General features: G+C 42.1%; 1 protein-coding gene and 1 pseudogene across 7 annotated transcripts in view; both read left to right on the top strand.

Moving 5' to 3' along the window:
• The window catches only part of APH1B (aph-1 homolog B, gamma-secretase subunit), a 137,959-nt gene that overhangs the window by 22,076 nt on the left and 101,370 nt on the right, over nt 1-14,513 (top strand). For all 7 annotated transcript variants that reach the window (XR_006704637.1, XM_045449487.1, XM_045449485.1 and 4 more), the window contains one exon: nt 6,120-6,247. Coding sequence is in view for 6 of the 7 variants with exons in the window: in XM_045449487.1 (XP_045305443.1) it covers nt 6,120-6,247 (128 nt within the window). In the remaining variant the exon portion in view is untranslated. The remainder of the gene's footprint in view (nt 1-6,119; nt 6,248-14,513) is intronic.
• Nucleotides 2,687-5,791, top strand: LOC123582896 (annotated as a pseudogene).

Below are 14,513 nucleotides of genomic sequence, written 5' to 3'. Positions count from 1 at the left end.
ATTTGGGTTCAGTTGGAGAAGAAACTTTCCCACCGTGACTGCTTTAATGAAGTAAGCTTCTAGACTGGATTCGAAGTGGACCCTGTGGGATTTACTTTTTCATTGCACAGAGATTAGTTCATAAAACGTCTAAAAAGTTTCCCAATGCTGACTCCCCACTCTGATGAACTAATCTGGAGAGGATTTCATCATTTTTTAACATTTGTTAGGGAGACTTTAAACAAAATCATATCTTTGACAGTCTGTTCAGTTCATGAGAATATTTCAGAAGCATTTTCGTAACTATGAAATGATAAATGCTGTTTAAACACCAGTAGTTAATTCAGATTGCTTTCAGGACATCTCTTTTATGATCTGTTTGGTATTAAGGGATAGTACTACCCCTTTCTTATTGCTATGTAATATAAGATAGTTTTCAATATGTCTTTTTTAAATCTTGGAGAATGTTATTTGATCAGCAATGTATGTATTTGTATATTATAATAATTAGGTCACAGGAATGTCATGTTTTTTAAAGCTAAATTTTAAGTTAAATCACTCTTACAGGAAAAGCATTTTCAAAAATATTTAGTTCTGTGGCTTGACTTCTACTTTGGGTAGGTCAATGGAGGTCGCTCAAGAATCCAGAGAGTTTCTGTAACCAAGAGGGATGGAGAACAGTCCCTCACTTCACAGAACCTTGACACCCCAGACTCTTTTCTTACTTAGAGAAGGAAGCCAGAAGCTCATTAGTAACTACATTCTGTCTCTAGGCAGTTGAGGCTAACCCTTGGCTTTGCTAAGTCCTCCTCTGCATGTTGCTGCCACCACCCAGCAGCAGCCTTTGGCTGTCTCTGGCATAGTTGGAGATACTCTGAAGTTGTCAAGGGAAGCCAGATGATAGCAGTGTCTGTGCTGGTAGGATCTAGTATTAGAATCAGTCGCTATTTTAAGCTGCTATCTTTGCAGGGACAGAAAAGTAGATACCAGGAATAAGGGAGAGAGGGACAAGCATGAAAATGAGGATATTTGTGAATCTGTGTGCTGAAACATTTAGAGTATATTCAGGAAGAACAAAAGAGCCAAATAGTAAATGTGGCCTCTTAAAGATAACACTGAAACATTTTGCTTAAAAATGGGTCAGATTAAAACATTCTTTACCAAGGGAATTTGACTTAAAAGATATTTGGAAGAGGAAGTCCATTATCAAACTAGCAGCTACAGTTTCACAAACAGATGTACAAAATTTGTTAGAATGTTAATCAGGTTTCTGATTAATGTTCCAAAACACTAGAAATTATAGAACTTCCTTTTATCAGTCTGTATTATAAAGAAGTTGTGAAATTTATATGATTAAGTTAGAGAAGTTTTTTTTCTATTTTTAAGAATATTAGAACAAAGCACACTTAGGGTTAGATTCACTGAAGGAATTGTTCAATTTTATAGTTAGGAACATGAAATGAGCAAGTTTTACTAATGAAAAGATAATATCCTAGAATAGCAAAGCCTCTAGTTGGAATTCTGTTTACTAGAGACAAGTATCAACATAGTATGTATGTACCTCTAGCTACATGTACATGGCAGGATACTCAGGTCTCCATTTCTCTTGGACCTCTAACCAGTTGCAGAGGGAATAAACAATGAGCACATTGTAATAGGAAAGGCTTGTGATGACCTGAGAGCCAGCCAGAAATTAATGCCAGCCGAGTAAATAAGCAGTCAGGTAAGAATATGCAGTGTTTTCACAAATGTCCGAGAGGTCCCCTTTGGATTCTGTTAATAAAACAGGAAACTGAAAGGATGAGGCAGAGTCCCATGGGATTGTGTTTTGTGCACCGTGATAGCCCCAGTGCCTGGAACAGTGCCTGCCCATAATGGACATTGAATAAGTATGGGGAGGAAGAAGACAAATGTAAAAGTAATACCAGGTCAGAGGAAGAAATAAATGTCTAAGAGTGAAGAAGAGTGCATTTTAAAACATAGCCCAGTACCTAGGAAACTTGGATAAATGTGGTAACCGCTTGCTGCTTTGCCTCGCTTTCTTTCCCACATGACAGTACAACTCATTAAAGGCTCTGCCCTACTCATCTTTGAACCTGGAGATGATAGCAGCTGGTAGTATCATTTATTGAAAAGCTGTGGTTTATATTAAAGCACTGTTCTTCCCTGGAACCGCCCTATGAGGTATTATTGGCCCCATTTCTGAAATAAAGGAAACAGAAGGGGAGGGAGGTTAAATAATCTGGCCAAAGCCATATTGTGGAGCTCGCATTCCATCTCAGGATTGTGTGACTCCTGAGCTCCTATACAGAATCTTTAGGCCAGACTATCCAGGTGCTCAGTAAATGTGTGCTCAGTGTTTTTTAAAAATGAAGATTAGGTGTCCTAAAGAATTCACCAAGGAGATGGCATCAAGCTAGATCTTAAGTAAAAGTAAGATTTGGATGTGGTGAAATGTTGCCATCATCCCAAAGGTACATATTTTAAAACTCCTCCTCTACTTTAAAGTATTTGTCATCATTTCACTAAATGATGTCATTATATATAAAAACTTGCCTTCTAGGGGAGTCTAGATGGCTCACTTGGTTAAGCTCCCGACTTGGGCTCAGGTCGTGATCTCACAGCTTGTGGGTTCAATCCCTGCGTCAGGCTCTATGCTGACAGCTCAGAGCCTGGAGCCTACTTTGGATCTGTGTCTCACTCTCTCTCTGCCCCTCCCCCGCTCACGCTCTGTCTCTCTCGCTCTCTGTAAAGTAAACAAACATTAAAAAAAATTAAAACTTGCCTTCTTCTAATCACAACAATTATATCCTTTTAATGTATAACAGTTTTGTCATTTTAATATAGTTTTTGGATGTTTTTAACTTTGTATAAATAGTGGTTGGTGTCCCACAATATATTTTTGTCCCCATTAGCATTATATATTATTGAGATCATTTATATTATAGAGCATATAGTATTCCATTGTGTGAATACACCACAGTTTATCCATTCTGATAATGATGGAAATTTTTTGTTAATATAAACAACGATAGTATAAATATTCTTGTATATGTCACTTGGTGCACATATATTAGAGTTTTCCAGGGTAGTGGTTCTCACATTTGAGCATACATCAGAACCACCTGAAGGGCTGTTTAAACACAGGTTGCAAGGCTCATTGATTCAGGAAGTCTGGGGTAAGTCCCAAGAATGTGCATTTCTAACAACGTCTCAGGTACTAATGATCTATTGATCCAAGAACTAACTGCTTCAGAGTATATATCTAACTGTGGAATTGTTGGAGTGAAATAGAGAGTACATACTTTGAATTTTACTAGGTAATACTAGATTGTTTTCCTATCAGGAATGTGAAAGCGAATTGTCAGACTTGAATTTTTGCCAGACTGGTGGGTGTTAATGGTATCTTATTATGTGGCTGAAAGGGGAAATCGATATGCTTTTTTTTCTTCATATTAAAACTTTCAGAATAGACCCTAGAAGCAGCTTCTTGGCTCCTTCTCGAACCTCAGGCAGGTTCAGCCTACTTGCCTCCACTCTAACTTCCACACTGGCCTCCACCATGTCTATCAGGGTGACCCAGAAGTCCTACAAGGTGTCCTCCTCTGGCCCCCGGGCTTTCAGCAGCCTCTCCTTCACTCACGCGCCTGGCTCCCGCATCAGCTCTGCCCTGTCCTGGGTGGAAAGCGGCAGCAGCTTCCAGCGTGGCCTGGGCAGCAGCATGAGTGTAGTTGGGGGCTACGGCAGGCCCGGGAGTATGGGGGGGCATCACGGCTGTCTCAGTGAACCAGAGCCCGCTGAGCCCTCTTAAGCTGGAGGTGGACCCCAACATCCAGGCCGTGCACAGCCAGGGGAAGGAGCAGATCAAGACCCTCAACAACAGGTTTGCCTCCTTCATCGACAAGTTGCGGCATCTGGAGCAGCAGAACAAAGTTCTGGAGACCAAGTGGAACCTCTTGCAGCAGCAGAAGACCTCTCGCAGCAACATGGACAACACGTTCAAGAGTTACATCGACAACCTTTGGCGGCAGCTGGAAACCCTAGGCTAGGAGAAGCTGAAGCTGGAGGTGGAGCTTGGCAACATGCAGGGCCTGGTGGAGGACTTCAATAAATATGAGGAGGAGATCAAAGAACGTGCAGACATGGAGAATGAATTTGTCCTCATCAAGAAGGATGTGGACGAAGCTCACATGAACTAGGTGCAGCTGGAGTCCCGCTTGGAAGGGCTGACTGATGAGATCAACTTCTTAAGGCAGCTGTACGAAGAGGAGATCCGTGAGCTGCAGTCCCAGATCTCGGACACGACTGTGGTGCTGTCCATGGGCAGCAGCCACTCCCTGGATCTGGATGGCATCATTGCCAAGGTCAAGGCCCAGTATTAGGAGATCGCCAACAGCAGCCAGGCTGAGGCAGAGACCATGTACTAGATCAAGTATGAGCAGCTGCAGACATTGGCCAGGAAGCATGGGGATGACTTCCATCGCACAAAGACGGAGATTTCCAAGATGAACCAGAACATTAACTGACGCCAGGCTGAGATTGAGGGCCTGAAAAACCAGAGGGCTTCCCTGGAGGCCGCCATAGCTGATACCAAGCAGTGTGGGGAGCTGGCCGTGAAGGACGCCAATGCTAAGGTGGCCGAGCTGGAGGCCGCTCTGCAGTGAGCCAAGCAGGACATGGCCCGGTAGCTGCAGGAGTACCAGGAGCTCATGAACATCAAGCTGGCCCTGGACATCAAGATCGCCACCTACTGCAAGCTGCTGGAGGGCGAGGAAAGCAGGCTGGAGTCTGGGATGCAGAACATGAGCATCCACACTAAGACCTCCACCGGCTACTTGGGTGGGCTGGTCTCAGCCTACAGGGGCCACATGAGCCCTGGCGTCAGCTATGCCTTCCAGTCCGGCTTCAGCTCTGGCCAGAGCTCTGCTTCCTCTGGCCATGTCAGCTCCTCCAAGGCTGTGGTGGTGAAGAAGATCGAGACCCGTGATGGGAAGCTGGTGTCCCAGTCGTCTGACGTCCTGTCCAAGTGAACAACCACTGTGGTCCCTCCCAGCCTCCCCACTCCCGTGGCTGCCATAGAGCCTGTGAGGGAAGGAGCCGTGCAGGGGAGCGTCGGGAATGGGAGGCCCACCTAAGCCTCACCTCAGTCCTTGGCCTACCCTTAGGGGGAGTCCACCACCCTGGGTACCCCCCTCTTGCCCATGGCTCCAGCTAAAAGCCAATTCACGAGTTTTTTCCCAAATAAAGCCTCAGATGGCTCTGCCAGTCCCCCCCTTCCCCCCAAAAAAAACCTTTCAGAATATGCGGAATTGGTTCATTTTAAATAATATTTTCAGGGCACAGGAAACACATTCTTTTCCACAGAAAAATCTGGGTGTGCTGATCAAATTCAGTTTTGGTTGCCTAAGAAGAATCTTAGATAATTGTTGTAATTTTTAATTTTTGTATTCTTGCATTGGCCTTTTTAAAAAGGAAAGAACACAGGAGAAATTCCACTTTAGTGAGACTTGTGTAAACTGAATGTACTCCATTTAATTCAGGATGGTGCAAAAGGCTAATTTGGAAAGAGTTGATTAGATACCACACTAGTTTTATTGCGTTCCTCAGAGATACTCCTTGAAAGCCAGGTCCAAGCTGACTTTAGGTTTAACAGGTTTAACAGGTTCACATTCTGCATGAGAAGCTACTGCAGACCTGGCGCCTCCTTCAGAAATGTTGCTTTCCAGGGGTGCCTGGGTGGCTCAGTCGGTTGAGCATCCAACTTCGGCTGAGGTCGTGATCTTGGGATTCGTGAGCTCGAGCTCTGCATTGGGCTCTTTGTGGACACCTCAGAGCCTGGATCCTGCTTCGGAACCTGTGACTCCCTCTCTCTCTGCCCCTCACCCTCTCATGCTCTCTCTCTCTCTCTCTCTCTCTGTCTCTCTCTGTCTCTCAAAAAATAAACATTAAAAAAAAAAAAGTGTTGCTTTTCAGTTACTGTTTGAGCAAATGTGTGTCAAAGTCCTGCTTCTGGCAGGTGGTAGTTAAACTCTCAAGGTGGTGTACCGCACCCCAAGAGCCTGTTGTATCATGACCAAGTGTGACTGGGCTTTGGCATCCGTGTCTGTATGACTGGACACTAATTGATAACTGTCTTTCAGCTTTCATGACGCTGGTTATCATATTGCTGCACGTGTTCTGGGGCATCATATTTTTTGATGGCTGTGAGAAGAAAAAGTGGTCTGCCCTTCTTGTAGTTCTTCTGACCCACCTGCTGGTGTCAGCCCTGGTGAGTATTGATTGTCACCATGCTCACAGTGTTTTTTGGATCATAAGTCCACATATGGTAGATTCCACTCTAAATGAAATACATGCTCATGGGAAGATGAAGCTCTTTAATGAGTGAATGGTAGATAGATAGATAAATCATCTATTCCTACAGAAAAAAAGCCACTCTTAATTTGTTGGTTGATTTCATTAAAGATTTTATTCTATGTATCTTTCTTTTATGGGTATAGTCAAACCTGAAATAGTCTTGCATTAGGCTTACATTATGTAACACATCTTAAATAAGTACCATGTTATTAGAAATCCTTTTCATATATACATTTTAATAGCCTTATATCATTACATAGAATTATAGTTTGCTTAACTGATCACATCTATTTCAAAATTTTGTTTCTTACAATGCTGTCTTGAACATCTTTGTACATGAAATTTTTTCAATATGATGTTTAGATTTCATAGAATGAAAATATGAAATTAAATGGTACAAATATTTTTAAAGCCCTTGATATAAATTGGTAAAGTCCTCTCCACAAGGATTGTACCATTTCTACTCACTCTGATAAATAACAAGGGTGCCCATTTTATTCCCTCCTCACTGAAATTAGAATTATTATGCCAATTTTCTAAATAACTAAAATTTAAAAAGAAAGCTTGACTAGCCATATTTCTTAAGAATATTTAATGGTTTGGGTTTGACTTTCATGGTAATTTGCCATGTATTTACATCAGAATTATCCCCACCACTGCCTTGTCCAGACCCTTATCATGTCTCATCTCTTAGTATTAGAAGGGTTCTTTCTGATGGTGTCCTACCTCATGTTTCTCTCTTCTCCATCCACTTAGAATTTATATCAAGTTTTCTCATACTGGGCTCCTTGACCTCTGATGCATCTAAAATGAAGTCTTGCAGGGGTGCCTGGCTGGCTTAGTTGCTAAAGCACATGACTCTTGATCTCTGGGTCGTGAGTTCAGGCCACCAGTTATAGGCATAGAGGTTACTTAAAAGATAGATAGTTAGATAAAAACGCAGTCTTATTGCTTCCCCTTCCTAAAACCTTTCAGCGGTGCAGGATACTAAAGTTAGTGTGATGGCAACTATGTGAAGCCAAGTCTTCATGGAAAAAAAAAGACTGGAAAGAGAAAGCATTAAAATACTAATAGTATTTATCTCTCAGTGGATTCTTTTCTTCTTTATAGTTTTTGGCATGTTCCAAATTTTCTGCAATGTACGCTTCTATAATCAGAAAGGAAATTAAATGAAAAAACAAATGTCCTTTTCTTGGATCCATTTGGCTAATTCATTCATTCGACAAATATTTACTGAGTACCTTCTATGTTCCAGGCACTGTTTTAGGTAAACAAAACAGTTTAGTGAACAAAACAAAGATCCCTGCTTTTACAGTTTAGTGGTGAGAGAAAGGCAGCAAGCAGCAGGCTTAATAAATAAGAAATTTTATCGTGATAGGTGCTATGGAAAGTAGAGCAGAGTTAAAAGGAATCCAGAGTGTGGGGAGGCAGAGGATGTCCAATTTTTTAACTAGGTGGTCAGAGTAGGCCTCGTTGTGAAGGTGACCTTTGAGCAAAGAAGTGAAGTAGATTGGTCATGCGGCTCTCTGGGGAAGAGCATCCTGGACTGCACAGCCAGTAGCAAAGTCTAAGATCAAAGAAATTGCTTGGCGTATTTTTGGAAGTGAGGGTGGCCAGAACAGAGTGAGCTAGGGTAAAGGTAATAGATATTGTCACGGAGTTGAAGGTGGGGAGGGAAGTAGAGGTTAGAAGTGAGAACCACATCTAGATAACGCAAGATGTTGGCATTTACTGTCAGTGAAATGGGAGTCGTTGCAGGGTGTTAGGGCCATGATCTGACTCACATTTTTAAAAGATCACTTGGCCGTGTTAGGAGTGAACTGTAGCAGGGAAAGATTATAGTCATCAGGAGAAGGATGGTGATAACTTGGGTGAAAAAGCAGTGGATATAATGAGAAATGATCAGATTGAGGATATATTTTTGAAAGTAGAGCCAGCAGTATTTCCTTACAGATTGGGTAAGGCATAGAGTGAAAGAAGAGGAGCCAAGGATGTCTCCAAGGTTTGGGCCTGGACAATTAGAAGGATGGAGTTACCATCAGCTGGGATGGGGGAGCTTGTGAGGGTGGATCAAGGAGTTCATCTGGACACATTATAAACGTAGTAGAGGTGCCTATTGGACATCCTAGTGAAAATATCCATTAGGCAATTGGATGAGAAAGTACGGAGCTGGGGAGAGAAATCCAGGCCAGAAATCCAAAGACTGAGCTCTGGGACGCTCCCACATTGAGACTGGGGAAAGAGAAGGTGCCAGCAAAAGAGACTGAGAAAGAGCCACTAGTGAGCTTGGAAGAAAACCAGGAGCCAGATGTCCTGGAAGCCAGATGTGTTAAGGAGAGAATGATCAGCTGTAGTAGATGCCTATGGAATAAAACCCAGACTTCTTTGTTTGACATAAGCCTCTTATCAGCCTTACTGGTACAGAACTTAACCTCCTGCTGCTCCCCACAGTTCACATCATATGCTCCATCTAAATTAATCCATTGTGGCTTCCCAGTAGGTGTGCCTTGTCCATGCTGTTTTATCTGCAGTGACGCGTCTCCCCCTAACCTAAGTCAGTTTGGAAAAGTACTCGTTCCATGTGAAGCCTCCCTGGAAAAGGTGCATATTCCAGACTGAGCACGATCACCGGCCCTTATTCATAGCTGTGTTATAACACTTATCCACAGATAACACTGTTTTATTTAATATAGTTATTTATTCATTTATTATTATTTTTTAAAATTTACATCCAAGTTAGCATATATAGTGCAATAATGATTTCAGGAGTAGAATCCAGTGATACATACAACACCCAGTGGTCATCCCAGCAAGTGTCCTCCTTGATACCCCTTGCCCATGTAGCCCATCCCCCCATCCCAAACCCCTCCAGCAATCCTCAGTTCTCTGTATTTAAGAGTCTGCAGCTACTTTCGAGGGAGTGCTTTTCCTGTACTCTCACGATGTGCTGCACGCTTCTCCCCTTTCTCTGTCCTCTCTCTGCAAAAACAGCTCCCTACCCTCCACAGCTTCTCTCTCTCTCCCCCACTTCACCTCTCCGCACCATGTACCTGCCAAGTTCTGTGGTTCAAGTTATGCAGATTGTTGTGTTAATCCTCAGATCAGTTTCCTAGATGTGCAAAATAATGTGGTGCTGATCTAGCTGCATTTCAGGGATGAGAGAATCTGAGAACTTGAGTGCTGTGCTGCTCTTCCATCTTGGCCTCACCATCTTATTTAATACAGTTTTTGTGTATCTCTCTCCAACTAGAGTTTGATCATCAGGGATGATCTTATCTTGTCAATCTTTGTATCCTCAATCCTATAAATGTTGTAGAATATTGAATAGTTGATATTCTCTTTAATGATTAAAGAGAACCCAGGAAAATAAACTAAAATAAAAAAGAATTCGGGAAATTTGGAAGATTATCTACCAAAATTTTAATAGTAGTTGTCTCTGAATAGCAGAGGGGGGAGGGGAACGGGGTAGTGCTTGGTGGCTCAGTCAGTTAAACATCTGACTCTTGATACCTGCTCAGGTCTTGATCTCCTGGTTGTGAGTTTAAGCCCCCTGTGGGGCTCCATGCTAGACATGAAGCCTACTTAAGAAAAATAACACACACACAGAAACATATACAGATCAAAAGTGTACATCTTGTAACCTATGTAACTCGAACCTAAATGAAAACTAAAACATCAGATCCCATGAGCCTCCTACCACGGTCCTGACTTCTAACACCATGGCTTGCCTTGCCTTTTGGTAGTTTATGTAAACAGAACTATACGGTATTTACTCTTGTGTCTGACTTCTTTCGCTCAACATTATCTTTGTGAGATTCATCTGTATATATTGCTCATTTATTACACTCTAGTATTCTATTTTGTGACTGTACCATGATTTATCCATTCTACTGCAGAAATGGTATCTCTAGTTTTTGACTTTTGTGACTAATTACAATGCTTTGAGCATTTTAGAATATCTCTTTTGAATATATGTGTACATTTCTTTTGGATATATGCCTAGGAGCGGAATTGCTGATCATGGGGCGTGCATATGTCAGCTGTTATACCACTCAGCTTTTCAGAGTCATTGTATTGACTTACATTCCCATTAATTTGTGAGTGGCAGTTCCTCCACCTCCTCACCAATGGTTGGTATGGCACTGTCTTGTTACTGATCCCCCTGGGTATGTGGTGGTATCACATTATGGTCTTAATTAGCATTTCACTAATGATTAATGAGATTAAGCAGATCTTCATATATTTATTGGCCATTTGGATCATTCTTTTTTTTTTTTTGAGTTGTAAGAGTTGTTTATTTTTTAAATTTTTTATATGAAGTTTATTCTCAAATTGGTTTCCATACAATACCCAGTGCTCATCCCAACAGGTGCCCTCCTTAATGCCCATCACTCACTTTCCTCTCCCCTCCCACCCCCATCAACCTTCAGTTTATTCTCAGTATTTAAGAGTGTCTTATGGTTTGCCTCCTTCCCTCTCTGTAACTTTTTTACCCTCCCTTCTCCTCCTCCCTGGTCTTCTGTTGAGTTTCTCAGGATCCAGATATGAGTGAAAACATATGGTATCTGTCTTTCTCTGCCTGACTTACTTCACTTAGCATAATACTCTCCAGTTCCATCCATGTTGCTACAAATGGCCAGATTTCAGTCATTCTCATTGCCAAGTAGTGTTCCATTATATATATATATATATATATATATATATATATATATATATATATATATAAACCACATCTTTTTTTTTTTTTTTTAATTTTTTTTTTAACGTTTATTTGTTTTTTTGAGACAGAGAGAGACAGAGCATGAACGGGGGAGGGTCAGAGAGAGAGGGAGAGACAGAATCTGAAACGGGCTCCAGGCTCTGAGCTGTCAGCACAGAGCCCGACGTGGGGCTCGAACTCTCGGACCGCGAGATCATGACCTGAGCCGAAGTCGGTCGCTCAACCGACTGAGCCACCCAGGTGGCCCAAAACCACATCTTCTTTATCCATTCATCAGTTGATGGACATTTAGGCTCTTTCCATAATTTGGCTATTGTTGAAAGTGCTGCTATAAACATTGAGGTATAAGTGCCCTTATGCGTCAGCACTCCTGTATCCCTTGGGTACATTCCTAGCAGTGCTATTGCTGCGTCATAGGGTAGATCTACTTTTAATTTTTTGAGGAACCTCCACACTGTTTTCCAGAGAAGCTGTACCAGTTTGCATTCTCACCAACATTGCAAGAGGGTTCCTGTTTCTCAACATCCTCGCCAGCATCTATAGTCCCCTGTTTTGTTCATTTTAGCCACTCTGACTGGCATGAAGTGGTATCTCAGTGTGGTTTTGATTTGTATTTCCCTAATGAGGAGTGACGTTGAGCATCTCTTCATGTGCCTCTTGGCCATCTGGATGTCTTCTTTAGAGAAGTGTCTATTCATGTCTTCTGCCCATTTCTTCCCTGGATTATTTGTTTTTGGGGTGTGGAGTTTGGTGAGCTCTTTATAGATTTTGGATACTAGCCCTTTGTCTGATATGTCATTTGCAAATATCTTTTCCCATTCCATCGGTTGCCTTTTAGTTTTATTGATTGTTTCCTTTTCAGTGCAGAGCTTTTTATCTTGATGAGGTCCCAATTCATTTTTTGCTTTTAATTCCCTTGCCTTTGGAGATGTGTCAAGTAAGCAATTGCTGCAGCTGAGGTCAGAGAGGTTTTTTCCTGCTTTCTCCTCTAGGGTTTTGATGGTTTCCTGTCTCACATTCAGGTCCTTCATCTATTTTGAGTTTATTTTTGTGAATGGTGTAAAAAAGTGGTCTAGTTTCATTCTTCTGCATGTTGCTGTCCAGTTCTCCCAGCACCATTTGTTAAAGAGACTGTCTTTTTTCCATCGGATAATTCTGTTTTTTTGAGAGCAAGAGAAAGAACAGGCATACACACGTGAGTGGGGGAGGGGGTGAGAGAGAGAGAGCGAGCATGTGAGCAAGGGAGGGGCAGAGAGAGAGAGAGGGAGATAGAAAATCCCAAGCAGGCTCCATGCTGTCAGCGCAGAGCCCAACTCAGGGCTCAATCCCACAAATTGTGACATTATGACCTGAGCTGAAATCAAGTCAGACGCTCAACTGACTGAGTCACCCAGGCGCCCCTGGATAATTCTTTTGTGAAGTGCCTATTCAAATCTTTTGCCTATAAATCATTTTGATTTTTAGGAGTTCTCTTTATGTTCTCTGACAAAACGTGTTTGTCAGATATACATATTGTAAATAACTTCTCCTGTACTATGGTTTATCTTTATCTCCTCATACTGTTGTCTTTTTTATAAGCAAAGTTCCTCATTCTAATGTAGTTTAATCAGTTTTTCTTTATGGTTTGCAGTTTTTGTGTTCTGTTCAATAAATACTAACCTATCTGAATTTCAAGTTTTAAAATTTGTTTATTTTACTCATTTGTGTATTCTAATTTTTTGCAACAATCACAGCTGCTTTTGTAATTGTTTAAAAGAGAAAAAAAATTTAAAGAAACTAAAGAGAAATACAAAAGAGCTTAGCACCCTGTAAAATAAATTAAAATTCAGTGGATTTGAGGTAGAGAATTATTCTGAAGAATCCAGAAAATGCTCAATGCCTGTCATACCCACCAATGCCTCTTGAGAAAAGCACTTTTTCTGCATAAGTAGCTACCTGCAAAATCAGCCCATTTTCCTGGCCAGAGCTGATAGGTGGGGTCATGTACAGGTATGGTGAGGGTAAGGACAGTGAGGAGCCGTGGAGGCACTTCCCCTGAAGCCCCTTATTGGCAAAGGTGTATGGTGGCAAGTTGACCCAATCAGATTCTCTCCTTTGGTACGTGTAAGTGCTGGCTTACGTGGGAACCCATCTCCTTATCTTACCCTGGCCCAGTAAAGGAAGTATCCCTCTTTCTGTCAAAGGCCAGTCCCTCCTCCTGGCCACCAGATCCAGTTCTCATTTAAGGACTTCACTCCTCTGATTGTGCCCTTTATCCCATACCCCCAGCTTTTCCCTCTTTCCATCAACATACAGACATATCTTTTTGCTTTTTTTTTTTTTTTTTTTTTTTTTAGAGAGAGCATAAGTAGGGGAGTTGGGGGGGGGTGGAGAGAGAGAGAGAGAGAGAGAGAGAGAGAGAGAGAGACAGACAATATGTTAGGTAGGCTCCATGCTTAGCTCAGAGCCCAATGCAGGGTTCCATCCCATAACTCTGGAATCATGACCGGACCCGAAATCAAGAGTCGGACGCTCAACCACTTGAGCTATCCAAATGCCCCCATATAGACATATCTTTAAAAAAAAAAAAAAAAAAAAATCTCTCCTCTTGCCTTTCCCCCTCCTAGCCTTCACTCCTTTTTTTCTCTTCCACATCACAGCCAAATTTCTCAGAGTTATGTCCACTAATTTTGTCTCCACTTCTTCACCTCTCCTGCTTCTAATCCAGTCTGGCTTCTGCTCAACCACCTTCTTTGTTGTTGTTGTTGTTCTTAAAATTTTTTTTAACATTTATTTACTTTTGAGAGAGAGAGAGTGAGCACAAGTAGGGGAGGGGCAGAGAGGGGGAGACAGAGGATCTGAAGCAGGCTCTGTGCTGTGAGCACAGAGAATGATGCTGGGCTGGAACTCATCCAGCATCCCAGCTGGAGCCACCCAGGTGCTCCTCAGCCACTCTTCCAAGATTGCACTTGTCAAGGTCAAAACAGACTTTAGTTTCTCCAAACCTGATGGACATTGGTGTTTTGGTTTTTTTTTGTTTTTGTTTTTGTTTTTGTTTTTTTTCATTTCAGCAGCCTTTAAAAGAGTTCACCCCCTGTGAAACATTTTCCTCTTTTGACTGCTATATCACACTGTCCTGATTTTTCTTTTACCTCACTGTTTGCTCTTCTCAGACCCCTTTGCTGACTCTCTCAGTACGAGTCGAGCTAACAGATTGGGGTACCTGGGTGGCTCAGTCGGTTGAATGTCCGACTTTGGCTCAGGTCATGATCCCGTGCTTCATGGGTTCGAGCCCCGTGTCGGGCTCTGTGCTGATGGCTCAGAGCCTGGAGCCTGCTTCAGATTCTGTGTCTCCCTCTCTGTCTGCCCCTCTCCTGCTTGCACTCTGTCTCCCAAAAATAAACAAACATTAAAAAAAGTGTAAACAAAAAACAAAGTCAAGCTAATAGAAAGGTGTTGACACTTGTAATTTGCTCCTATA

The sequence above is a fragment of the Leopardus geoffroyi genome, chromosome B3 (genome assembly GCF_018350155.1).
Source record: "Leopardus geoffroyi isolate Oge1 chromosome B3, O.geoffroyi_Oge1_pat1.0, whole genome shotgun sequence".
Taxonomy (NCBI): domain Eukaryota; kingdom Metazoa; phylum Chordata; class Mammalia; order Carnivora; family Felidae; genus Leopardus; species Leopardus geoffroyi.
Note: the sequence above shows the minus strand (reverse complement) of the source record. Positions and strands in the feature narration are given on the sequence as shown.